The sequence below is a fragment of the Alternaria conjuncta genome (genome assembly GCF_024043145.1).
Source record: "Alternaria conjuncta strain BMP 0040 chromosome Unknown scaffold_1, whole genome shotgun sequence".
NCBI classification, from domain to species: Eukaryota; Fungi; Ascomycota; class Dothideomycetes; order Pleosporales; family Pleosporaceae; genus Alternaria; species Alternaria conjuncta.
The window spans coordinates 1,539,207-1,563,065 of record NW_026250090.1 but is presented as its reverse complement, the minus strand read 5'-3'; the positions used below and the strand labels follow the sequence as shown (position 1 = coordinate 1,563,065).

General features: G+C 52.3%; 8 protein-coding genes across 8 annotated transcripts; 4 read left to right on the top strand and 4 right to left on the bottom strand.

The window, feature by feature from the left end:
• Window positions 1–856: 856 nt before the first annotated feature.
• J4E85_000567 (uncharacterized protein) lies at window positions 857–4,033 on the top strand (the record flags this gene model as incomplete). Its single annotated transcript, XM_051464857.1, has 4 exons — window positions 857–1,341; window positions 1,393–2,006; window positions 2,056–2,273; window positions 2,321–4,033. The coding sequence occupies 4 exons, from the start codon at window positions 857–859 to the stop codon at window positions 4,031–4,033; spliced, it is 3,030 nt and encodes a 1,009-aa protein (XP_051331378.1).
• A 35-nt stretch (window positions 4,034–4,068) lies between these two features.
• On the bottom strand, window positions 4,069–5,813 carry J4E85_000566 (uncharacterized protein; the record flags this gene model as incomplete). The annotated part of the gene is made up of 4 exons (XM_051464856.1): window positions 4,069–4,152; window positions 4,208–5,075; window positions 5,124–5,551; window positions 5,601–5,813. The coding sequence occupies 4 exons, from the start codon at window positions 5,811–5,813 to the stop codon at window positions 4,069–4,071; spliced, it is 1,593 nt and encodes a 530-aa protein (XP_051331377.1).
• A 2,935-nt stretch (window positions 5,814–8,748) lies between these two features.
• J4E85_000565 (uncharacterized protein) lies at window positions 8,749–10,844 on the bottom strand (the record flags this gene model as incomplete). The annotated part of the gene is made up of 2 exons (XM_051464855.1): window positions 8,749–10,653; window positions 10,710–10,844. 2 exons carry the CDS (start codon window positions 10,842–10,844, stop codon window positions 8,749–8,751), a joined length of 2,040 nt encoding a protein of 679 aa, XP_051331376.1.
• Window positions 10,845–11,929: 1,085 nt separating this feature from the next.
• Window positions 11,930–12,413, bottom strand: J4E85_000564 (uncharacterized protein; the record flags this gene model as incomplete). The annotated part of the gene is made up of 2 exons (XM_051464854.1): window positions 11,930–11,956; window positions 12,009–12,413. The coding sequence occupies 2 exons, from the start codon at window positions 12,411–12,413 to the stop codon at window positions 11,930–11,932; spliced, it is 432 nt and encodes a 143-aa protein (XP_051331375.1).
• A 1,004-nt stretch (window positions 12,414–13,417) lies between these two features.
• On the bottom strand, window positions 13,418–15,046 carry J4E85_000563 (uncharacterized protein; the record flags this gene model as incomplete). The annotated part of the gene is made up of 1 exon (XM_051464853.1): window positions 13,418–15,046. The coding sequence occupies one exon, from the start codon at window positions 15,044–15,046 to the stop codon at window positions 13,418–13,420; it is 1,629 nt and encodes a 542-aa protein (XP_051331374.1).
• A 217-nt stretch (window positions 15,047–15,263) lies between these two features.
• Window positions 15,264–16,452, top strand: J4E85_000562 (uncharacterized protein; the record flags this gene model as incomplete). The annotated part of the gene is made up of 2 exons (XM_051464852.1): window positions 15,264–15,824; window positions 15,886–16,452. The coding sequence occupies 2 exons, from the start codon at window positions 15,264–15,266 to the stop codon at window positions 16,450–16,452; spliced, it is 1,128 nt and encodes a 375-aa protein (XP_051331373.1).
• A 768-nt stretch (window positions 16,453–17,220) lies between these two features.
• Window positions 17,221–19,281, top strand: J4E85_000561 (uncharacterized protein; the record flags this gene model as incomplete). Its single annotated transcript, XM_051464851.1, has 5 exons — window positions 17,221–17,325; window positions 17,372–17,817; window positions 17,871–18,320; window positions 18,369–18,891; window positions 19,018–19,281. The coding sequence occupies 5 exons, from the start codon at window positions 17,221–17,223 to the stop codon at window positions 19,279–19,281; spliced, it is 1,788 nt and encodes a 595-aa protein (XP_051331372.1).
• A 639-nt stretch (window positions 19,282–19,920) lies between these two features.
• J4E85_000560 (uncharacterized protein) lies at window positions 19,921–23,597 on the top strand (the record flags this gene model as incomplete). The annotated part of the gene is made up of 3 exons (XM_051464850.1): window positions 19,921–20,272; window positions 20,321–21,251; window positions 21,677–23,597. 3 exons carry the CDS (start codon window positions 19,921–19,923, stop codon window positions 23,595–23,597), a joined length of 3,204 nt encoding a protein of 1,067 aa, XP_051331371.1.
• Window positions 23,598–23,859: the final 262 nt, after the last annotated feature.

Here is a 23,859-nt window from a genome sequence, read left to right as displayed (position 1 = left end):
ATGGTCCATCGGCGTAATGCGACGAATCCCAGGTCTTGCAAAACAAACTCAGAATAAAGACAGAAGACTCAAGACAGTGCAGGCATAGCGCAAAGACATCGCAAAAACATTTTCGTGATGCGGATGCTGATAAAATAAACGTGTTAGGCAGTGGAAGGACGCGTTTGGGTTCCGCGACCCCCAGCTTGGAACCTTGGAAAGCTCGGTGCGTTACCGGCGCTAGAGCACGTGACGTCATCAGCCGTCCACATGATTCCATCCCATGTACTTGACCCGTGGACAGCTCCCAACTACCACGGAAGATTACCGCCAGGCTTTACTGTGATCACAAACTCTTTTTCATAAACAAACCGCTCATTCATGACCATAATAGTACCCGAGTTCGACTAGCATCAACTATCCAGCGCAGTGCGGAGAAGACGCGCTAGACACGCGGTCGCGCCCACGCATTTGCTGCTCCCATTGAAGATGCAGCCATCTTACGATGCAGCGTACGCGATCTACGCTACCCTGATTGTTCGGTCGCGGATGGCTTTGACCCGAGCTCAAAGATTCGACAGACATATTGTACCCCGCCCTGGGTTTAGCGACCCCAGATGATCACATCGGTTGCCCCAGCATGCAGTCGAAGGAGTAGCATGCCCCTCCGCTGTATAGCCAAGAGCTGGGGAACTTCGTATCGCTCGCATGAGGATGCTGGAAATTCTGATGCGGCTGGAGATCCTCCGCAGAAAGGATTACTATTACGGGGAAGTTCCCCCCGCAGTCTTCATTACACCGACGTTGTCGATATAATGTCCAGACTGATCCCTCGTAGCTCAGGTGGGAGCATACACACCTTTCCCGTCTTTCAGCGATGCGGGCTGTGAAGATCTTTGCGGCCTTCTGTGCCTGTTCGAAATACACGGCGCATGCTTTGCTCGAGGAGAAGTTCGTGGGCTTCGAGCCTGGAGATCAAGCCTTGGATGTTGCTGGCGCTACCGTCATAGCTGACGCAGATGATTTCGTGGGTATTCACCTTGCGCTAAATAGCCTGGTGAACGACTTCGAGCAGATCACTGGAACCCGACCCGCGCTCAGTAACGCCACTACTAATTCTACATTTTCGACTTCATCAACGGGCATCATCGTCGGCTCGGTGGGTTCGAGACTCATCCGTCATCTGTCCTCCGAGAAGGGTCTTGACATATCAGATCTTGAGGGGAAGTGGGAGGTGTTCAAAACGGCTGTGATCGCTGATCCAATAGCCGGAGTGGAACGGGCGCTGGTCATCGTGGGCAGCGATAAACGCGGTACTATTTTTGGTGTTCACACGCTTGCCGAACAAAGTGGGCAGTCTCCGTAAGTATCTTCATCATGTACATCTGGGTGGCGATTGATGAGTTACGACAGGTACCATTGGTGGGCGGATGTGCCGACCAAGAAACACGCCGCTATCTTCGCACTGCCAAAAGTCACTGTTCATGGCCCGCCATCAGTCAAATACAGGGGGCTCTTCATCAACGACGAAGCACCAGCATTAGTAACATGGTGGGCTGCACGACACAACTCCTCTTACTATCCTCTCGACACTGAGTTCTACGTCCACGTGTTCGATTTACTACTCCGGTTGAAAGCCAACTACCTGTGGCCTGCAATGTGGGGATCGACAACACCAGCACCAGGTCAGATTTTCTTTACAGATGATCCAAGAAATCAGCAGCTCGCAAACGACTACGGTATCGTAATCTCTACCAGCCATCACGAGCCGATGCAAAGAGCCACCAATGAGTGGAACGCAACTGAGACCGGGCCCTGGGATTGGAGGCTGAACAAGGAGAACGTCACGCGCTTTATGGAAGAGGGCATTCGCAGAATGGGAAACAACGAGAGTTATGTGACGCTGGGTATGCGCGGCCCAAGCGATAGTGCGATAGTTGGTGACGATGCCTTGGAGATACTTCGAGAAGTGTTTGAAGTCGAGCGTCAGATCTTCAAAGAAGTACTAGGTGATCAGAAAGTGAACCGTAAGAGTAATCATTAAGACAAGGTTTGGGCCACGCTGACAAAGTATAGAAGCATGGACGATATATAAGGAAGTGGCGACCTATTACGCGGCCGGACTTAACCCTCCCGATGATGTCACTATCATCATGCCCGATGATAACCATGGCCAGATTTTGCGCTTACCCACTGGTAACGAGACTGCCAGGGAAGGCGGCGCTGGCATATACTTTCACTTCGAGTATTTTGGTAGACCGCGATCGTACAAGTGGTCAAATACCAACAGCTTGGTCAGTATGCGCAGCTTGCATGATCAATCTTTTCCTAACAGACGCAGTCTAAAGTGTTGAAAGAGCTTTTGCAAGCTTACTGGCGCGATGCGAACCAGGTTTGGGTCATCAATGTTGGTGATATCAAGCCTTTGGAGTTACCTTTTGGATTCGCTATGGACTTGGCTTGGGACATCTCGAAATTCGACTTCGACATGATACCAGAGTATCTGCGCCTCTACGCCGAGAGGGAGTTCGGGATGGAACATGCAGATGATATTGCGGCTCTACTGATGGAGTTCAACCATCTTATTGGAATGCGCCGCTTTGAGATGGTCCAACCAGACACCTACTCAGTATTGAACTATCATGAAGCGGAAACGGTCTTGACAAGGTGGAGCACGCTTGCGCGCGGTGCCAAAACACTATACGACCAGATGCCGGACGATCACAAAGCCGCATTCTACGAGCTACTGTTCTATCCCCTAGTATCGGGCGCCACATACTACGCAATAAACGTTCGCACTGGAATGAACTACCGACATGCTATGGAGCGGAGGAACTCGGCAAACGCCCTCGCTCACCAGATTTTGGCCGACTTCGAATATGACTACGATCTAGTTGAAGGTTTCGACGCTGTCCTGAATGGAAAATGGCTGCACATCATGTCTCAGGCCAAACTCGAAACTTTTGACACCGGAAAGCCCAAGAATTGGATGAATCCATCCCGCGACATAGTCTCGAACCTTTCTTTCGTTCAACTGCGTCAAAACATGCAGTTCTCCGTCGGCAACCTTGGTATATATGCGGAGGGCTCCAATAGTCCTCTCGACCAGGGCCGATGGGCTGAGTCAATCGATCCATCGTTGCCTTTCACCAAGTCTCCAGCCAAGGTACCAGAGATGAGTCCGTATGGACCTCGTCAGCGGACTATCGATCTCTTCATGCGAGGTGACTACCGCATTCCGCTCGACTGGCAGCTCGGTGATATCCCGGTGGATTGGTTGTCCATAACACCAAACTCCGGCCAACTCAGCCAGACCTTAGACGAGCAACGCCTCAACATCACCATCGACTGGACACGGGTGCCAGAAGGATACAACGACACCCTAGAGGTTGGTGTAACATCAATGCCATCATTTTACCCATACTACGACATCATACATATTCCGGTGACCAATTTCAAAGTACCCGGCGATTTCCTAGGCTTCCCAGAAACTGCCGGTTACATATCCATTGAGAGCCCGCACTACCAGCGCTCGTCGCTCCGTAGCGGCACTGCAAACAACACGGTATCATTTGCTCATATCCCCTACCTGGGCACGCGCACCGAATCTGGATCTATCGCAATACGGCCTTTCCATGCTGCTCGGGCTTCTCTTGATGACGCTACCAAGGCATTTGTCGAATATGACATCTATCTCTTCAACCATACCACTGCCCTAAACGCCACGGTATACATCAACGCCTGCCTAGATACCGATCCTAATCTTCTCATGGAGTTCTCGCTTTCCCTTGATGACACCCCTCAAAACTTCACGCGTGTGTTGGGTGACCCGGAGGACGCGGGCGATGTGCCGCCGGAGTGGACAAGTGAAGTGATGAATCAGGTTTGGACGAGGAAGGTCAGTCTTGGTGAAGTAGCGGAAGGAAAACACACGCTTCGTTGGAGTGTCAATAGTCCGGAGGTTTACTTGGAGAAGCTTGTTTTAAATACTAGGGGTGGGGTTAAAGACAGCTATCTAGGGCCGCCAGAGACGATGATGGTGGGATATACATGAGGGCACAGATATCCGGTAGCTCCTTCTAAGAAGAGCTACTTTACGGTTGCTTTGGAGCCCTCGAAACGCTCCATGCGATCGGCGCCTTTCAACCGAAGCTTTACACCATAGATGTAGAGCTGTGTGACAATGTCAGTAAAATCTCAAATAACAAGCGAAAGCATCTGCACATACCAGTGATACCAGTGGTAACCCCAAACCCAACACCAAAAAGCCCAGCAATCCCACACCCCAGTCAAGGCCAAGTGTATCGAACAACTTCTCTCCGAACAACGGAAACGCGCCGGCGAACATGCAGCGAAGGAAGGATATTGCCGCGACTGCAGAAGCGGGAAACTTGAAGGCGTCGATAGCGTACAGCTGCAGCGCAAGTTGGATGTTCATGCCTCCGGCCATCATAAGCATGATGGCTACCAGTGGCACCATGAAGTGCGTTCTGGTGGCCGTGAACCCGTACATGAACAGCCCACCAACCAGCAACGCTCCACCAACAAGACAGCTGACGAGTCTCGACTCAGGCTTGTACTTCATTTGGCCGGATGTTGTGTCTCGCTTAAAGATGGCTTCCATAGCGCGAATAGTAGCGAATGTACCGAGGAGCATACCAATGCCGGCTGCCAGGAAGTCGGTGCCCACAATGCCAACGCTGTGTCCATATCCGCGACCAAAGACATCAGCGTAAGTAACGATGATCAGATATACGACACCAAACACCACTGAGTAGAAGAGCGAGGCTAACAACAGCGCTGGATCGAGAGCTAGATATACCAGGGGTCGGACGAACGCGTTGACGAGCGCAGTAGGGCCGTTAAAACGGGGCTGAAGATCCAGTACGGTATACAGCTCAGCGCTAGGCTTCGTTTTCCGTTCTCTTCGTAGCTTGTTTTGTAGAACCCTGGGTGCGTAGGACTCATTGAGGAGGAGAATTCCGGCGATCGAAAGCAGGGCGCTGGCAATGGCGGGTATCCAAAGAGTCCATCGCCACGAGACCCGCTCTGACATCCAGCCTCCACAAACGGGGCCCAAGACGGGGCCTAGAACACTGCGTTTTGTAAGTGGGGGTATCAAAGATGTAGGACTGTAAACTCACGGGCCAAGCATCACGAGTCCAGATGCCTTCGGACGGGCAGCGAGATCCCACACGTCAGATACGAATCCACCCACTACCGCGATGGCGGCAGACCCGCCGAGTCCAGCGAAGAACCGGCACGCGGAGAACTGAACAGCGGTCTGAGAGAAGCCACCTCCGAGTGAGAAGGCAACAAAGACCAAATTGCCAAAGTGTATAATCGCTGCTCTGCCGTACCGTTCGCTGAGTGGGGCGAGAACGAGCGGACCGATAGCCAATGCGAAGAGGAAGATGGAGACCTGCAAGGCGCCGACGGTACTGTCTGTGATACCCAGGTCGTTCATGACTAGGTGGATGGACGGGGCGAATATGGTGCTTGCGAAGGGAGAGATGAAACAACATCCTCCCAGGATTGCGGTGGCGCGCACTTTCTTGGCGGTTGGCCAGGTCTGAGAAACGTGTTAGCTGCAGATGCACTGCATGGGTGTTGACACCTACGCGAGGGTGTTCTTGTTTATCTTCGTCCAGTACCACCAGGTTGGGATCAAGATGCTGGATCTCGTGGCCCGCCATGAATATTTTGTCTGGTTGCGAGGCCTGGTCCGTGAGTAGCTCTTGATAAGCTAGAACGACAGTCTGTCTTTGACATGATCCAGAGGATTCGATGTCAATGGAGTCGTTCATTTTCGTATTTCCGTCGATAATAGACATGTTGACGAGAACTAAGTCAATGCTGGTGAAGAGACGTAGACAGATCCTAGTAGGTATGTAAAATGTTTGACTTGCGGTACCATCGCTATCTTATACTTCTATAACATCTCCTGCTCTTCTACACTTTTTTTTCATATAACCGATAGTCGCCTATCAGCGGCGTTAGGCGGCCGCATCTGCATTGTGTATAGTTGGAGGCCAAGGCACAGCGGGAGGCAAGGTGGAGAGAAGGGCCGGGTCAAACCGGAGAACCAATTTGAATCCAATGCGGGTCTTAGGTTCCAGTGTTCGAAGCCATGTCAAGATATGCTCACGCCGAAGAAGACGAAGAAGACGAAGAAGAGAGATGTCGAACGAGGTGGCCAAGCTTGAGTACCTAGGCATCTTCGCGGTCTTATGTGTGTATGTGTTCATCGATCTCATGTCGGCGAAACTTCGAAACTCGTTTTTACGACAGCAGGGCCGCGAATTCGCATTCTGGTTGCGGTACGCGTTCGTGTTGGCAGATGTTAGTCGCGTGGAAAGCAGCGGGTCCCACCTGGGCACGGCAGGGGACCTCGGGATAGCGCGAGATGTCTGACACGCTAGTTCTCTAGCGTGCGGCCGACACTACCGATTATCCCCGCCCGCATCTTCTCCGCTCTCAAGCCCCATCGCGTAGGATTCATAGAGCGCGCCTTTGACTCAGACAAGATTCATAAAGACCTCGAGAATTTGCGGCCGCATCTGCCCTCTTACGCCCGACCGCCTCTCCCACCCTCCCACCCCATTCAAGGAAAAAACCGAACACCTAAGAGCCTACATCAAGATAAAAGCTTGCGAAGTTGGTGGCCTAACAGCGACGTAGGCTCCTGGGTTCCTAGGTTTTCCCTTGTATGAGGTGCTCCCATAAACCACCATGACACATGCTCGGGATGTGCAGACATGCACCCGCTGCCGTTCAGCCAAGCGTCAATGCGACAAACTCCGACCCGCGTGCTCACGCTGCAACAAGGCGAAGACCAATTGCGTCTACGAAGCACAGGCTCCAGAAACGCCACCACTTGGGGCTATTGATCGCTCGGAGGAAGCTTTCGATAGCACATCTGCATCTTCTTCACCTCATTCGCGCGTAAAGAAACGCGCTCGAGCTTGCTTTTCCTGCACAAGATGTCACCGGCTCAAGATCAAGTGCGATAGACGATCGCCTTGTAGCAGATGCGCACGCTCCGGGTATGAGACAACATGTCTCTATACGCACAGAGTCAAGATAGCCGAGAAGCCAATTGTACCGTCTTCTGTCTTTGCGCTTGAGGACCCCGAGTTTGTCGTAGCTACCTGGTTTCTGAGAAGACGAAGCTCTAGCCATTTCAGGGCTCTCCTAGATCGGGTGAGCCGTTTTCATGCCTGTTTCGCTCAATTCCCTGACCTCTGATCATCCACAGCTAGAAACACTGCCCGGTCTTGAGGCGCCCCCGTTTACTATGGCTATGCGGGAACACATTGCGGGAAACTGCTCGAGTGACTTCGCTCTAGCCGGCAACTTCCCCTTCGGAAGTCCGCAGTCTCAAGCTTACGCTTCGCTTGATAAAAGACAAGATCTTTTGCAAAACTCCACTGCTTCTGCATTGCTGTACGCCGATGCATACTTCAGGGTATATAACCCTTGTGTACCGGTCCTTGACCGGTCCACATTCATGTCAAAAATGGAGAGTTTTCACCATACGCAGACAACAGAGGATTCCAGCTGGCTCGCCCAATACTTCGTAGTACTCGGCCTTGGCGCCTATGCCACCACCCGCAATGATTCAGCTTCATCGGAATACTTTTACGCCAGCGAAGCTTGCTTAGCGCAGACGGCATACATGTATCGTCCAACCACCGCCAACATCAGTACGCTGTGTCTCATGGTGCTTGCAAAGTCGGTGGCTTATGCAACTTGCTGGGCTCTAGACACCAGCTGGAACGTTGTGGGCCTCGTCGTTCGCTTGTCCATGATGATGGTGTTACACAGGGAATGGATGGCTGGATTCGATGAACCAGCAATCGCTCACGAGAGAGAAGCTCGGCGGAAGCTATGGGTGGTAGTGGTGTACATGGACATACAACTGTCGTTGATCACCGGTCAGCAATCAATACTCCCACAGGACGACTTCCCAACGGATACGGAACATTGCGCACCAATGATTTTGGAAGACTGCGTCGACTCTATTTTACCACGTGCGCTTTCAATCATACGTCACGTTTTAGCTCGGATAAACTCGCAGCTCGAGCAGATCAATTACGATGAAGTGGTACAGTATGACCTCGATATACGCCACCTGATGCGCCAAACGTCAGACTTGCCTGGTAACGAACACCTACGCTTAGCACTCGATCTCTTCTTCCGTCGCGCGCTATCAGTCCTTCACGGGCAGTATGCGATAGCTCATGATGCTCAATCTCTATACCCGGTCTCCTACTTATCATTTCTCGAGTGCAATCTTGCGTTGATGGGGCATCACCAACATTGCTTGTCACTCCCAGAGCAGAGCACGGATCTGGCATTAGTTGCACAACCATACATGTTGGACTTCTTCGCAGCTGCACTGTCAACTTGTGTACAGCTCCTCGCCCCGGTTCCTCCCCCTGACTGCGCAAGGGTACTCAGCACTTTGCGGAGTTGTGTTGAGCTCATCGGAAAGGAAGAGAGCAGGTCGCTGTGCTTTCGCACTGGATACCACCTCCTCAGTGCTGTGTTCGACCTGACAAACAGGACATATTCGGCCAGTGAATGAGCAACCACCTGATTAGAATAAGGTCAAGTGTCAGAAAAAGGCCGTGGACTAGACATATCAATCCACAAGTCTTATGCTCATAGTATTTCACCTCATGTTCACATCGTCGAAATGATGTCATAATATAAATTACTTGATTCATACACTATCTATATGACTACGAGTTCGAAAGTAGTTTCCTACAACCGTCTTCGGTAGTGGCCAGTGCTGTTTCCACCAGTGATCTCGGTGTCCAACACGGCAACACTAAGTTCGGGCAGGTTGAAGCGGAACACACCATCGCTTCCGGCGGTGAGCATCATGTTGTTGGTCTTAACGATGTTGATGCCAGTGAAGGGGTCGTTGTACATGTATGGGTCGCCAACGGAGTTGGTAAGGTAAGTGAGGTTGGCCATCGTACCCGGAGCAACGCCCTGGAATTGAACGCTTACAGGAACGTCAGCATGGTCGGTGGTGTTGTAGACAGCACCCTTCCAGACCATGGCACCATTGCGGTTCTCGTCGTAACCAGCACCCCAGTAGAGGGGTCCGTAGGAGGTGTTGGAGTGGGTGGGGAGAGTGTGAGAGATCGGGTGGTGGGCGAAAAGACTCCAGCAGTACCAGGTAACAGCCTTGGTGGTGCGCTTCGGGTCGGCATCGAACTGGATGAGAGTGATGGGCCACTGGAAGCGGTTGTTGTTCTTCAAGACGGGGGCGTAGAAGGTACCGGGAATGCGGTCGGAGTTGCGCTCGTATCCGATCAGAGAGACGGCTTCACCGACAGCACCCTGCCACCATGGGTAGGGGTACAAGTCACCCTCCCAGCGAATACCGCCGTTGACATGGGTGGCGGCGACCTCACCGACAATGTGGCCGGCGTCGTTGTCGAATCGGTTGAACTCGTAAACGAGCTCATCAGGCTCGCGGTACGGGTGGTAGTCACCAAGCGCATCGAGAGGCAGAATCTGACCGTTGTCCTCGTTTGGTCCGTGGATCGGAGGGTCTCCGGCAGGGTCGCTAGATGCGGCTGAAGCAATGACCTGGATGTGAGGGTAGGCCTTGCTGATGGCGTTGTAGAACATGGGGAAACGGTATGCGCGGTAAGACTCCCAGCCACCGGGGAAGCCAGCGAGCCAGTCCTCGTTACCGACCTCGACGTAGTTCAGCTCAAAGGGCTCAGGGTGTCCGAGCTCAGCGCGGCGTGCACCCCAAGTAGAGTTGGCAGGACCGCAAACGAACTCAATCTCGTCAAGAGCGTCCTTTACGAAGGGCGCGAGATCTCCTTGGGGTGTGACACCACCATCCAAGTCAAGACCAGCCCAAACACCCAAAACGATCTCGAGACCCATGTCCTCGGACCACTCAAGGTACTCCATGAGACCAAGACCGTGAGTCTGCTGGTATCCCCACACACCCTGAAAACCAGGGCGGTATCGCAGAGGACCAAGAGAGTCCTTCCAGTCCCAGTAAGAATCGTTCCTGAGACCCTCAAGCATGTTACCGCCTGGGAATCGGAGGAGCTTAGGGTTCATGTCGGCGAGAGCCTCAGCAATGTCGACACGAAGACCATTCTTGCGGTCCTTGTAGGTCGGTGGGAAGAGGGAGATGAGGTTGAAGTCCAGTGCGCTGGCTGCGGCACCGTCGAAAGTGATAGAGAAGGTGTTGTTGGAGTTGGGCGCAGCCATCTCGGGAACGATCTCGAAAGTGTGCTCAGTCCAGTCGTCTGCAACGGACTTGGATGGCACTTCAACAGATGCGAATACATCGCTGGTCAAGTTTGATTCCAGTGATGCAGTGAACACACCGCTGTACGCGCCCTTGACCCAGAAAGAGCCGGTGTAGGTCTGCGGGCGGACGTCCATACCCCAGTAGCCCTCGTTCTTGAAGCCAATCTTTCCGGTGGCATAGCTTCCATTTCCAGCTGAGACGCGCATGGATGCCGGCAACTGCTCCGACAGCGGCTCGTCTAGCATTTGAATGCTAAGTTGAGCGCCATTGACGCTGAAGTAGTGGTCCGTGGAAACGCTGTAGTTCTGGCTGTACTGGAAAGCACGGTTTTGGATCAACTCAGCGTAGATGCCACCATCACCGGAGTTGTTGATATCCTGAGAAAATGTCAGCACATGGCATTCTGGCGTGGATGATGATGACGATGACTTACCTCGTGAAGGAAGCCATAGCCGTAAGAGTGACCAAACGCGCCGGTTTGATTGCCTCCAGAGTTCTGGACGATAATGTCGGCAGCGAGCGCAGAAGTGGCGCAGGCCGCAGCTGCAATCCCTTTGAGAAACACCATCTTTGCGATCAAAAGACGATGAATTGCTGATCTTCCAAAAAACTCGCCGTTTTGCCTGACCTTATACCTCCGCCCATATCCCGGCTCACTAACCGTTCCCCAACATCGCGGGTCTCCAGCCACGCCAGGTCTTGGCCACGGGAAGAATCAAGAGCAGTGTGCATACATGGGCCGGTACAATCGTCATGATATTTCCCGGATCGATGGCGTGTAGGCAAGAGTGCTTGTATAGCGCCACCCGTCATTGGAGGACTCTGGCGTAGACGAGCGGAAGAATTGGATGAAGTCGAGGGTTAGTTCCTGACGATCCATGCATCCATGCCGGCGGATGCAGCGACCCCTCTCGAGTGACGTTATGTGATGTCCGACATCTTGGCTGATGGAAATGGCGGCGCATGTCCAATACTTCTATCCACGGTGCGCACATGGCATTGCGGATGTTCGGTCGCGGCGTCCACAAGAGCAATTGCATCGTCTTCAACTGCTGTCGAGCTGCTTGTGGAGCTGGATTGGTGTCATAAGGCGTCTCCACTTGCCGAGGCTAGGGAAAGAACCTGGGGCAGGCTGGGGTCTCCGCTCAATCGCAGCTCGGTGCTTTCGCCGTCAAAATGTCGTGTCGGCCTCATGCGCGGCTAAATTGCTACTTTAGCACTAGCGCCTCCCAGCCTCCGAGCGGTACGAGATGAGACGGTTTGGCGCCCAGGGATCCTGCTCTTGTCTGAACACTAAATGTGCCCACGACAATAAAGCGCGGGAGCTTCCAATGTTCAGTGATGGAGTAATCCGGGGTGGGTATGTCAGCGCTTCGATCTTTCGGGTGAGCGTTCTCCGCTGTGGAAGATTCTGCTCTGTGGGGTAGTGCACCGACACTTGCTCGAGCAACAGCACTATCTGCTCGATTAGTCTGATTAGTAACAAAAGAAAAAGGCGCAGGAAATGAAGAGTCGTGGTAAGCATGCTGAAGTTTCTAAACACACAGTAAATACCTGATCTCAATATTGCGCTCTCTAGAAAGTCGAAATCTTGATGTCGCAAGCCAGTGCTGCATCGTCCCATTACCCGTTCAAGATAACATCCGTTTAGCCTTATTGCGCACCGATGCCCTTCGCCCTCTGTACAGTGTCATCGAAAGGGATCAGCCTCTTGCGCGCTATCCCTCTTGACATTGCCCTGGTTCTCCTTCTCAACCCAAGCCGCCGTGCCACTGACGCTCACCACCACACAGCCCATGATTTCGCTTTCCCGAATGTCTAATCCAACAATGGCATTCGCACCCTTGCTTATCGCCTCTTTCACAAGTCTATCGATGGCTTGATCACGCGCCTGGTATACGATACTCGTCACGCTCTTAGCCTCTCCCCAACTGCTGTTGAAACTGCTTGCGATGTTTTTAATGAAAGATTTCGGGTCTTTGCGTGTCGCGCTTGTAGTTCCGTGGACGGCACCGAGGACGCGAATGACGCGATGGCCGGGCAAGTCGGACGTCGTTGATGTCAAGACGGCGGGTGTGCGGCTTTGAGGTGCTTCGGTATCGATCGCAAGAGGCGTTGATGATGGCTGCTGAGGCATGGTGCCTTTTGAGTGGGGATGCCAGCTCGGCATGCGGTTGGGAGGAACCATCATGGTCGAGCGACGGTTGGTCAACATGTTGTTGATTGATGTGGTAAGGTAAGAGACGAAGTTGAAGTTGCTCTCTTGGTATATGATACGACTCGAGATGTATGTATCAACTAGGAGCTGATGTATTTGATGTATATAGTACGTGATGTTCGAACTGGGCAGCGAAGAACAGGGCGCGACGATCGATCAATATATCCGAAGAGCACCTTGAATGACGTCCATCGGGTTGCGAAACACCTGAGGACCATGTCTCCCCATGGGCTGTCATCCAGGCATAGTTCCTAGACGTCTAAGCCACCATGACAGCTGCTAAGACGGGCTGGAATGCCGTGCAGCAAATTTTCTGCAGGTGACGGAGATTAAACCGCCTTTTGCGACTGAAATTTGGCCATAGAAACGCGGAGTCGGATTCCGCACTTGAGTTCGCGATGAGGTTTGGGCAAGTCGAGTCGAGGTATGAAACATGCGAGGTTGCGGGGCTACACCTCTGGTTTCAGACGCACCACTGATACATGGATGATGCGTGAACACCGATTTTGACAATGCTAGAATCTCTTCGTATCTCGGTGCGCAATGCCGTCAAATGCGCATTTGTGTGATCCTCATCGCCACATGCGGTGCATGGACAAGGCTTCCGCGAGGCTTTCTATCTTGAAGCCTTCTTGGTCATTACCGAGGCTTACCAGAGGGTCTCCAGGTGCGGTTGCTCATCGAGCGACGGAATCTATTGACATGCTGATCCTTGGCCAAGTCTTTCGTTGTCTCGTTGGTGTTGGGTAGAGTGCAGTTGGTAGTGTTGTTTGGTGTATGTGATGCAATCGCCTAGTACCACGTGCAGGTGGGTCACGATGACGTCCCGATGCGGTTGACACAGCAGGCACCATTGGCCGTTTCGCATCTTCATTTCTCACAACTACGTCTATAGAAAGCTTTCTATCCCAGTAGATCAAGACTCAAGCCTTGTATACCTGCTTTCCCTCAAACCATGTTTCCAAAACCTTGGCTTTGAGCAACTCCTCCCCCTTCCACTCCATGTCAACCACGCAAAAGTCTGCCATCTTGCCGACCTCCAAACTACCTACACGATCATCTGCAAATGATGAGTATGCTGCGCCCTGGGTAACAGCAGCCACTGCTTGTGTCAACTCAAGACGGAAGTTCTCGTTGACAGGCGCGTCTCCAGCATCCGGCTGTCTCGCCGACTTGCGCGTGGTAGCGACGTACAAATTCGGCAGCGGCGCATAGGGTGCGGTGGGTGTATCTGAGCCGATAGCCAGTGTCGCGCCGTGATCCGAGAAGTCAGAGTACGCAAAGGCTCGCTTCACGCGTTCTGGACCAAGAAGCTTCGGCCACGCACGGAGGATAGCAGGATCTGAGTGAACTGGTTGAATACTTGCTGTTATGCCGAGCTGACCAAGTCGCTTCGCGTCTTCCGGTGCGGTCAGTTCGAGATGCTCGATACGGTGCCTCTGGTCTTGTTTTCCATATTTTTCCAGCACATTCACAGCATTGTGAACAGCCTGATCACCTATTGCGTGCAATGCGCATTGAAGTCCGCCTTCGATCGCCTTCTTGACGACAGGATCGAGCATTTCCGGTGTCCAGATCGGACCCTCAAAATGGCCGTTTGAAGTATAGGGTTCTGCCAGCGCTGCAGTACACGCATCGATCACTCCGTCACAGATAACCTTGATGCCAACGACCCTAAGATCAGGGCTATTGTTCTTGTTGAACTCCCGGCTCAGCTGGATGGCTCGCTCAACTTGTCGCAGGCGATGTTCTTCGCCATCGCCAGGCATGATGCACCAGTGCGCAGCCACCCGCATTGGTAGTCCTTCAGTAGATCGCAGGGAAAGTATAGCTTCCCATGCACTCTCATCCATCGCCATGTCGATGCATCCTGTGCAGCCAACAGTATGATACGCCTTGATTGCAGTCCTCAAGGCCGCCATCTTCTCATCGAGTGGTGTGACCTTTGCAAGCCACGGCCAAACGATAAGTAATACGCAAGCTTCGCTAAGAAGCCCCGACGCGTTGCCATCCGAATCTCTTTCAATAGTTCCACCAGCTGGAGTCTCCATTTCTTGAACCCCCATCTCTTTCAACGCCGCGCTATTGCACCAGCACGAATGAATATCCTTGGAGTCTATGTAGATCGGTCTGGGATCTAGGTCGTCTAACATGCTCGCCTTGGCCTCCCCATTGGTCATTGAGTGCATCCAGCCTTTGCACATTATGCGCGGTTTATCTGGATTCGCTTTTGCGTACTTTGTGATGCGGGCGCGAATCTCCTCTAGATCCTTCGCGTGGTCCAGGTCCACTTTGTGCAATGATTGTCCAAGCATGAGGAAATGCATGTGAGAATCGATAAATCCAGGAAGTACATGTTTACCGCCAAGATCGCTCACTCTTGCACCAGCATTGCAGAGTTCTTGGACTTCGGAGTCCTCAGAGCTTCCGATGAAGCTGATCTTGCCATCTTGAACGGCTAATGTAGTATGGAATTGTGCTTCGGATTGCGCTGTGGCGCTGTTGAAGAAGCGACCGTTGGTGAAGACAGTGATGTTTTGAGATCGAGACATGACTGGGTATTTGAGGCGGGAGGGTTTGTGTTGCGGAATGAGGGGTACAGTATCAGATGGGCATGCATCTCGAGTCTTAGATCCGATGCATCGCCGTAGCTGCCCCCACTTCTGAACGCCTTATCACCTCGCGCCCTACGCGCCTTGCCTTGATATTGATTCTCCCTCCCGATATCGCTTTGAGATTCGAGAAGGACTCGGATCGTTAAGCGCAGCCATGGCGACTACCACAGTGCATGTGCCGGACCAGACGACATACGAGGAAGCCCGAAATGGCGCCGCCGCTTATCTGCAGTCGCGACTCTCGGCGAAAGACCGTATTGCCGATGAGAACTTCGAGATACCTATTATCGATCTGACGCCTTCATTCTCTGCTTCTCTTGAGGATCGCCGAGTGGTTGCTGCGCAAATTCGTCGAGCCTGTACCAACTCTGGGTTCTTCTACATTAGCAATCATCGCATACCAGGATCAGCCTGTGACGGCATCTTGCATCAGGCTGATCGCTTCATGCATGAACTGCCGCTGAGCAAGAAAGAGACTTTGCATCTGAAGAACAACAAGTTTGGCTTGGGTTGGGAGCCGAGCGAGTATACATCCATCGCTGGTGATAAGGAGGAGAAGGAAGTCTTCAACTTCGCATACGAAGAGCGCCTAGACTTTTCTGGTGGCGATGGCGAATACAAGAATCTTGACGGGTCAACAGAGAAGAGCAACATGTGGCCTGATGAACAAGACCTGCTGGGCTTTTATGAAAACGTCCGTAAATACTATGGTGCTGTGAGTCGAATTCGCCAGAGGTGCTTATCACGTAGTAGGCAGACATGCTCACCGTTACTAGGTCCTTGATCTCGCCCGTCACTTGTTTCGCCTCTTTGCGCTCTCACTCGATCTCCCCGAAGATTACTTCGACTCCATGACGACGCACCCTGGGGGCATTGCACGACTTCTGTACTACCCGCCCCCCAAAACCCCTCTCATTGACAACCTTACGCCAACTCAAGAAGCGCAGATCGGCCTAGGTGCGCACTCAGATTACGAGTGCTTCACATTGCTGCTCGCATCGACCGTGCCCGGCCTTGAGATTCTGAAACCTTCTGGCGAATGGTATATCGCTCCGCACATCCCCGGTACCCTCATCGTGAATGTTGCCGACTTCCTCATGCGCTGGACGAATGGATTGTATAAGAGCACGGTGCATCGCGTTGTAAACCGGACCGCGGAGGCAAGATACAGCGTGCCCTTCTTCTTTTCAGTCAACTATGACACGGTGATTGAGACGTTGCCGACGTGCCTGAAAAAGGGCGAGGAGAGTCCCTACAAGCCAATCCGAGCGGGAGAATACATTCTGGAGAGGTTGAACGCGACGACGGCATATGGCGCAGGTTTCCAGCAGAAAGAGGAGTGATATTTGTAACACGAAATCTACATTCAGTCTTGCGATTGTGAGCAAAAGTGTGGGATTGTAGGGAGGCAAAGGACGCGACGCGTCGCGACATGCCGGCTAAATGACATCATTCGCGCTACTGTCGCAAGTAAGTTCCAGGGGCCCTCTCAACGCCTCGACGTGAACGTCTACATCAATAGCCCAGTATTCCCAACAATGTAGCGGCCTTAACCACTTGATGATGCACAAAATCCCGAACTACTAATCTTCCATTAGCAGCATAGTTCAGTTTGAGGCCCAGCTCAATTTGGGAATCTAGTTTCGCTCGAGTTCGTCCGGAAATTGTCCATCTTCGCCGCCCGATTCGAGATGATAACACTAAGCAGTGTTTCAACGTTCGTCTGAACGCATCTTCGGAATCTTTCTACGAAGAGCATCTTTATATGAATTTGGAGTCTTGTAGGACAATACGCGGAGATGCTTCTTCAGGGTCTAGTTCGCGAGGCAGCCAACTCCCGAGCTCAATCCCGTGCAGAACCTTGCTCGACCTGCCATATTAACACCTAGATGAACACGGCTTACTACTATCAGGTTGGTAGTTCCTGTTTTGGTGTCTCTCGCGTTTTCGACGAATGAGATGCGTCACTTTCGTGCTGATGCGACCGAGCCATCTTGGTGCTCAGTGGCCGACGCGCACAACGTCAACGAGACAGATACAAAAACCACCAAAACAAGTTCCAGAGAATTTCAAAACAGTTACCTACGTAAAGACGACTATAGCAATTCCCTATGCCAGCTGCGAAGCGTAGAAAGACCGGCGGTGCGGAGATGAAGGCGAAGAACAAGACCACCGAGCGAAAGCCGCTCCCAGTGACCGTTCTTTCCGGATTTCTGGTAATTAGCAGCTGGGAAATGTGAATGTTGAGACTGACAATACTAGGGCAGTGGAAAGACAACCTTGCTTCGGCACATCCTACAGTCGCCGGATCATGGATTGCGCATTGCCGTTATTGTCAACGACATGGCATCAGTCAACGTCGACGCAAACCTCGTTAGCCGTGGTAGCACCAAGAACAGTAACGGAGAGATACGTCTAAAGGAAAAGGTCGTGCAGATGGAGAATGGTGAGACATTGACCTACCAAATCCATTCAAGACGTACGCTGACTTCCGAATCAGGTTGCATCTGCTGCACATTGCGAAGCGACTTACTTGTTGAATTAGCACGTCTGGCTTGGTCCGAGAACGCATTTGACCATGTGATCATCGAGAGCTCCGGTATCAGTGAGCCACAACAAGTGGCGGAGACCTTCACGACCGAGCTTACTGAGGCAATGATCGACGCTGAGGGGCTGGAACCTGAGGAGAAGGAGGTCTTTGCTAAAGTGTAAGTCGAGCCCAAGGCGGTGGTACAATACAGTAGCTTACAAGTTTTCACAGCGCGAAGATCGGCGGGCTGAAGAGCATTGCGACCGTCGATACCATGGTCACCGTCGTGGATGCGTTCCGCTTCTTTTCCGAGTTCGACACGGCCGAGTTCCTACAAGACCGCTTCGGGCGCGATGAAGTCCCAGATGAGGACCAGCGAACCATATCCGATCTCTTCGCGGATCAAATCGAGTTTGCCAATGTTATCATCATCAACAAGATCGACAGAGCAGACAAGGCAACCCTGGGGCGCGTCCGAGCATACATCAAGTCACTAAACCCGAAGGCGAAGATCATTGAAGCCAGGTACTCCAAGGTGGACGTTCGCGAGATGCTCAATACGGGCGTGTTCAACTTCGGCGAGGCTGTCGCAAGCGTTGGATGGCTCCAGTCGTTGCATGAAATGACCGTCATGGACGTCTCGGGAAGAAAGCGTGTCGCACCGAAGCCGGAGACGCTCGAGTAGGTCACTCGGTACCGGAAGCCTCGCTCATACTGACATGGATTTAGATATGGCATCGGCTCTTTCGTATATCGCGCCCGCAGACCATTCGACCCAATGAAGCTGTACCGGCTTATCCAGGGCAAGTTCATCTTGCTGCAAGACGAGGCAGAAGACGTCGCCGATGCCGAAGAGGATGAGGAAGAAGAAGAGGAAGACGGTGATGATAGCAACGACAACGCCATCGATGGTTCATCCGAATCTGGAAAAGCCAGCGCGTCCGAAGATGATTCCGACAAGGTCAGCGACGACGATGAAGAAATTCCCCAAATGGATGACAAGGAAATCTTGGCCAACAAGAAGGCTTGCCCTTACTTCGGCGGCCTACACCGAAGCAAGGGTCTCTTCTGGCTCGCCACGCGTCCTAATCAGATGGGCTCGTGGAGTACTGCAGGCGCAATGCTGACACTCGGCTCTGAGATGCCGTGGTTCTGCTGCGTGTCTGAAGAAGACTGGGGCGCCGACGAAGACACGCTGAAGGCTATCAGGAACGACTTCGAGGGTGGTGAGTATCCCATTGTCGAAGTACTTGTGAGACATCTACTGACATCGCATGCCAACATTCAGAGTGGGGCGACCGTAGACAAGAGATGGTAAGGCATATCGCTGTACGAACTGCATGTGAGATGAATACTGACTTTGTACACCAACCTTTAGGTTTTCATCGGAGAGAAGCTTGACGTTGACGGGTTGACAAAGATGCTTGACGCTTGCCTTTTGACGAAAAAGGAGATGAAGAAGTGGGAGAAGGTCATGCACGACGACTCGTTGGACGATGACGAGAAGGAAGAAACTCTGCAGGAAATGTGGGACGACGGCTACTGGGCCGAGTGGCCGCGGGCGCAGGATGAAGAGGAAAACGACCATGGTCACGATCACTCTCATGACCACGGCCATCATCATCACGGCCACAGGCATTGATCGATGATATGGACGGTGGTGGTGTCCAGTTGCGGAAAGAGCAGGAAGCGCTAGTCATGACGTCATCGCGCGACAGCCATCCGACTGATCGGAGGACAACATGAAGGGTCTCCTCTTAGCTTCTTTCCTACATGCAATTGCTACTCGAACTTTTGTTCTATGATTAAACAATGTTATCTGCACCTTGTTAAGTTTTGAGATAATTGGTCACGGTGATCACGCCGTCAATCTGTGCGCCCATACCACAGGCTAGACCGGTTGCTGGTCCCCGCAACGCCTACCTCACGCTGCTGTTGCGTTGGTGAGTCGGTCTGCCCCAACGAATGTCCGCGTTTCGGAAAAATTATATTGATCTCTTCGCTGTCCCTCAATCCCCCAATCGTTATGTCCCTAAAGTGCTTTCCGGAAGCGGTCGCGGAGCCTCCCTCCGCTTCGAGAACGGCAGTCCTTCCCTTCAATTCTTCTTGGACAAGAAGCATATCTTATAAGGATGTCTTTTGTCGCCTGGTAATTTTCTTCAACACACCCTTCATCTCTGTATTTAGCATGTCGCTGCGTTCATTGCTAATCGGATTGACACTGGCCGGCCCAGGCTTTTCGTTGGTGTCGCAAGATGGACAGACAGGCCGCCTGCCAGCTATGGGCTGGAGCACATGGAACGAGTACGAATGCGCCATCAACGAGACCGTCATCCTGGAAGTCGCCGAACTTCTCATCTCTCTTGGTTTGAAAGACCTCGGCTACAATTATGTGAACATAGATGATTGTTGGTCCGACAAGTCTTACCAACGCGACAAGGTTACAGGAAGGATCCGTCCGGACTATGCTAAGTTTCCGGATGGTATCAAACATACAGCGGACGAGGTTCATAAGCTCGGGCTCAAAGTCGGCATCTACGGTGATGCTGGCGACACAACATGCGGTGGATATGCTGGCTCACTGGGACACGAGGAAGTAGATGCCAGGACCTTTGCCGATTGGGGCATCGACTGTAAGCTACATATACTGTACACGCCAATCCATTGCTTATCCTTACTAGACTTGAAGTACGACAACTGCGCCGTTGCTGATGAATGGGACGACGAGTACCGATGGTGGCCAGAGAATTGGCTAGGAGGTCCTCCCGCTGAAGATCAGAGCGCTGGCGGAGATGGTGAAGCTCGGCCGATCCCAGCGCCCGCGGGCTACGATTGGACGACCTCGAATAGCTTCACGCGTTACAAGACCATGAGTGATGCCCTCCTCGCAACAAATCGTACGATTGAATACTCGCAATGTGCCTGGGGCCATGCCCACATCGAGCAGTGGGGTAACGCGACTGGCCATAGCTGGCGCATGTGGGGAGACATCTACCCAGAGTGGTACGACAAACATCAGTATTCTTGGGGCATCATGCCAATCCTCAACCATGCCTCCTTCTTTAACAACGATACCGACTTCTGGGGTCATGGCGACTGGGACATGCTTGAAGTTGGCAATGGAAACCTCACCCTACAAGAGAGTCGATCTCACTTCGCCCTCTGGGCTGCTCTGAAGTCGCCTCTAATCATCGGGACCCCTCTTCACGGCATCGAGCCGAAAATCTTGGAGATTCTGAGCAACAAGGAGCTCATCGACTTCAATCAAGATTCAGTCTTTGGTGCTGCAGCCAAACCGTACAAGTGGGGTATCAACGCCGACTGGACTTGGAACCAAACGCATCCCGCTGAGTATTGGAGTGGGCGGTCTTCCAAAGGTGTGTATGTGTTTGCATTGAATACACTGAATGCGACACATACCAAGGCCATCGACTTCGCGGAGGTGCCCGAGTTGGATGCGGAGGCTGAATACACCGTGTTCGACTCATGGACTGGCAAAAAGCAGGGGAACTTCAAAGGACGGTACGAAGCAGTTGTTGAGTCGCATGACACCGCGATTATCCGACTCGTTGAGACGAGCGATGTTGAGTATGGCGCGTCGCACTATCAGCTGTGAGGACAACGCGACGGTTTACGCGAACCCGACGCGTCATGGTATTGTAGTATCGTCACTAGGGGTGGCTACAACTTCTGTCGCATGCTATAAAATGTTTGAGCTAGACATATCCATTGCCTTAAAGACTGTCTCGTTGTTGGAATTTGGTAGCACATATGCGACAAGGACTATGGCCACCCCTGGTGTTGTGTCGTTCTGATGACGTGTTCGGATAATTCATTCCGGGCAGGAACGCGTTGTTGCCGAGCCACCTTCGCGGCAGTCCCTTCTCTCCCTAACAACTCTACTTGCACAGCTTCTGACGCGCACAATCCGCACTTGAACTATCGATTCCTGAAACCGACGCTCTTCAGATAAGTGCGCCTCGTAGCACTCGACGCACGATGGAGCCCTATCACTACCGGCCACTAAAGCACCCCAGCGATATAAGGCTTCTTCATCTTCACTCAGCTGCGCACTTCGAAGACCCAATTCAGATCGAGGTAGACCACTGCGCAAGGCTGTCACCAGCTGCGAAATTAAGGTTCGACCTTGACGCTGCCTATCACGACGCCCAAAATGAATTAACAAAAGCACACAACGAGTTAGAAGCCGGCAAAACCTTTCAGCACTTTGCGAATCGCGATCTCGCGCGGTCGCGTACCGATGATACACATCATGCGAAAAGCCGGGCCCACGCCTATGAGGTTGCGAAGGCGAAATTCGAAGAGCATTCTACAAGTTACTTGGCGCGACGCGAAGAAGACGCTTCAGAAGCCACTAGATCACCCCGTTGGAATCCGCACTACGAGGCGATATCATACGCTTGTGGCATTGACATGACCACCGAGACGGTATCCGTCATGGAAGAAGATGGAGAACTCAAGTCACTTCGAGTGCGCCAAAACGTGGCCGACATGCTGCGGTATCTGCGAAGACCATCAATCTACCGTTTGCTCTGGATAGATTCAATTACCATCAATCAGGCCGATTTGGAAGAGAAAGAGAGCCAAGTCAAACAGATGGGAGCCATATATGCGGACGCTAGGCGTGTTGTGATCTGGCTGGGGCCACAGCGAGATAGCGAGCACTTGATTCACACCGACACCGGGGCTGGTCGTAGTAGTTTCCAAAGGTACAGACTGGAGCCTTCTCTGGGTCTCCTCAAACTCCCTTGGTTCCATCGTCGATGGGTTATTCAGGAGACTGGACTCGCGCCAGAAGCGATATTGACGCGTGGCACAAAGTCGATCGAGTTCCAAGAATTCGTGCGTCGCATTGAACGCCTACAGCGGCCATCCGACGCTGCTTCAACTGCATTCACACCCGATGACAGAGTAGTAGTCGATCGCCTCCGTGCTATGGCAAATCTACAAGCTTCAAGCCGAGGACAGTTTCTTCCCAGGGGGCTGATGGATCTCCTGCTCAGCTTTCCTGACGCAAAGTGCTCAGATGATCGCGATATACTTTACGCGTTCAGCAGTCTCAGTATAGCCCCGCTCCCCATCAGCTACCATATGACTGCCGAGGAACTCTACATGAATTTCGCCCACTTGGAAGCTATACAGAATCCGTCGATTCTATTGAGTGTTGCCGGTGCTCATCCCACATCGTCGAAGTTCCTACCTTCATGGACGCCTGACTGGCGTGCGCAGCCTATCTACGAACCAAACACCAATCGGAGTTTCGACAGTGCTTACAAACCCAAGATCAAATGCAACCAATTAATCATGCGCGACGGAAAAACTTTGAGCGTCATGGCAAAGCAAATGGACAAGGTCGCAAGAGTAAGCACGTCTCACACATTTGAGGCTTGGGCACGACTCTGCACTACTTACAATAGTGAACCCTCGATTGCCGAGAACATTCCAGAGCTCGATTTACTGAAGGCGCTGACACGTTCACGTGGCGGTCTCCCGAAACTGTCGTCCGATCAGCATGCTACACTTGTTCTGTATCTGGGTTCAAGTTCAAGTAATGACGAGCCACCGCCAAAATTTGTGGAGCGATTCATTACTGAGTCTGAAAAAGCCATGATTGGCAGAACGTGCTTCATCACTGCAGACGGCGCTATTGGTACGGGGCCAGAGCGGATAAAAGCAGGCGATGTTCTGCTTCGGATTCCTGACAGTCCTAGCTTCACTGCTCTGCGTCCACGATACCAGAGCGGTTCAATACAGCTTCAGCGCGAAGTAGAGCTCGATCCTGGGTCTAATCATGCGCCACCTTCTATCGATCTTCCTCCTGGCTTCTGTCATGAGTATACCGTGGTGGGCGACTGTCACGTTCCTCGGCTCGTTCGCACTGGTCCTGACCGATCTGCACTTGGTCTAGAGGACCTCACTCTCTTCAATATCATTTGATCTGTCAAGGTTACAATTCGATAGAATCTCGCTCGGAACTTCGCTACGTAGGCCTAGAAAAGGTTATGCGGCAGTGCATACAGCTACCGCCAGCAGCGCGTTTCAGCACGTGGCCTAGCCACTCCTAGTGGCTATGATTCTTGTCGCAATCTTCGGTCTTTCTTAAGGTGGAAGTATACATCGCCTTAAGAGGTACTTACATGTTGAGTTTTAAGGACGTGTATGCTACAAAATGCGATACCAAATGCGCCACAATCCTAGC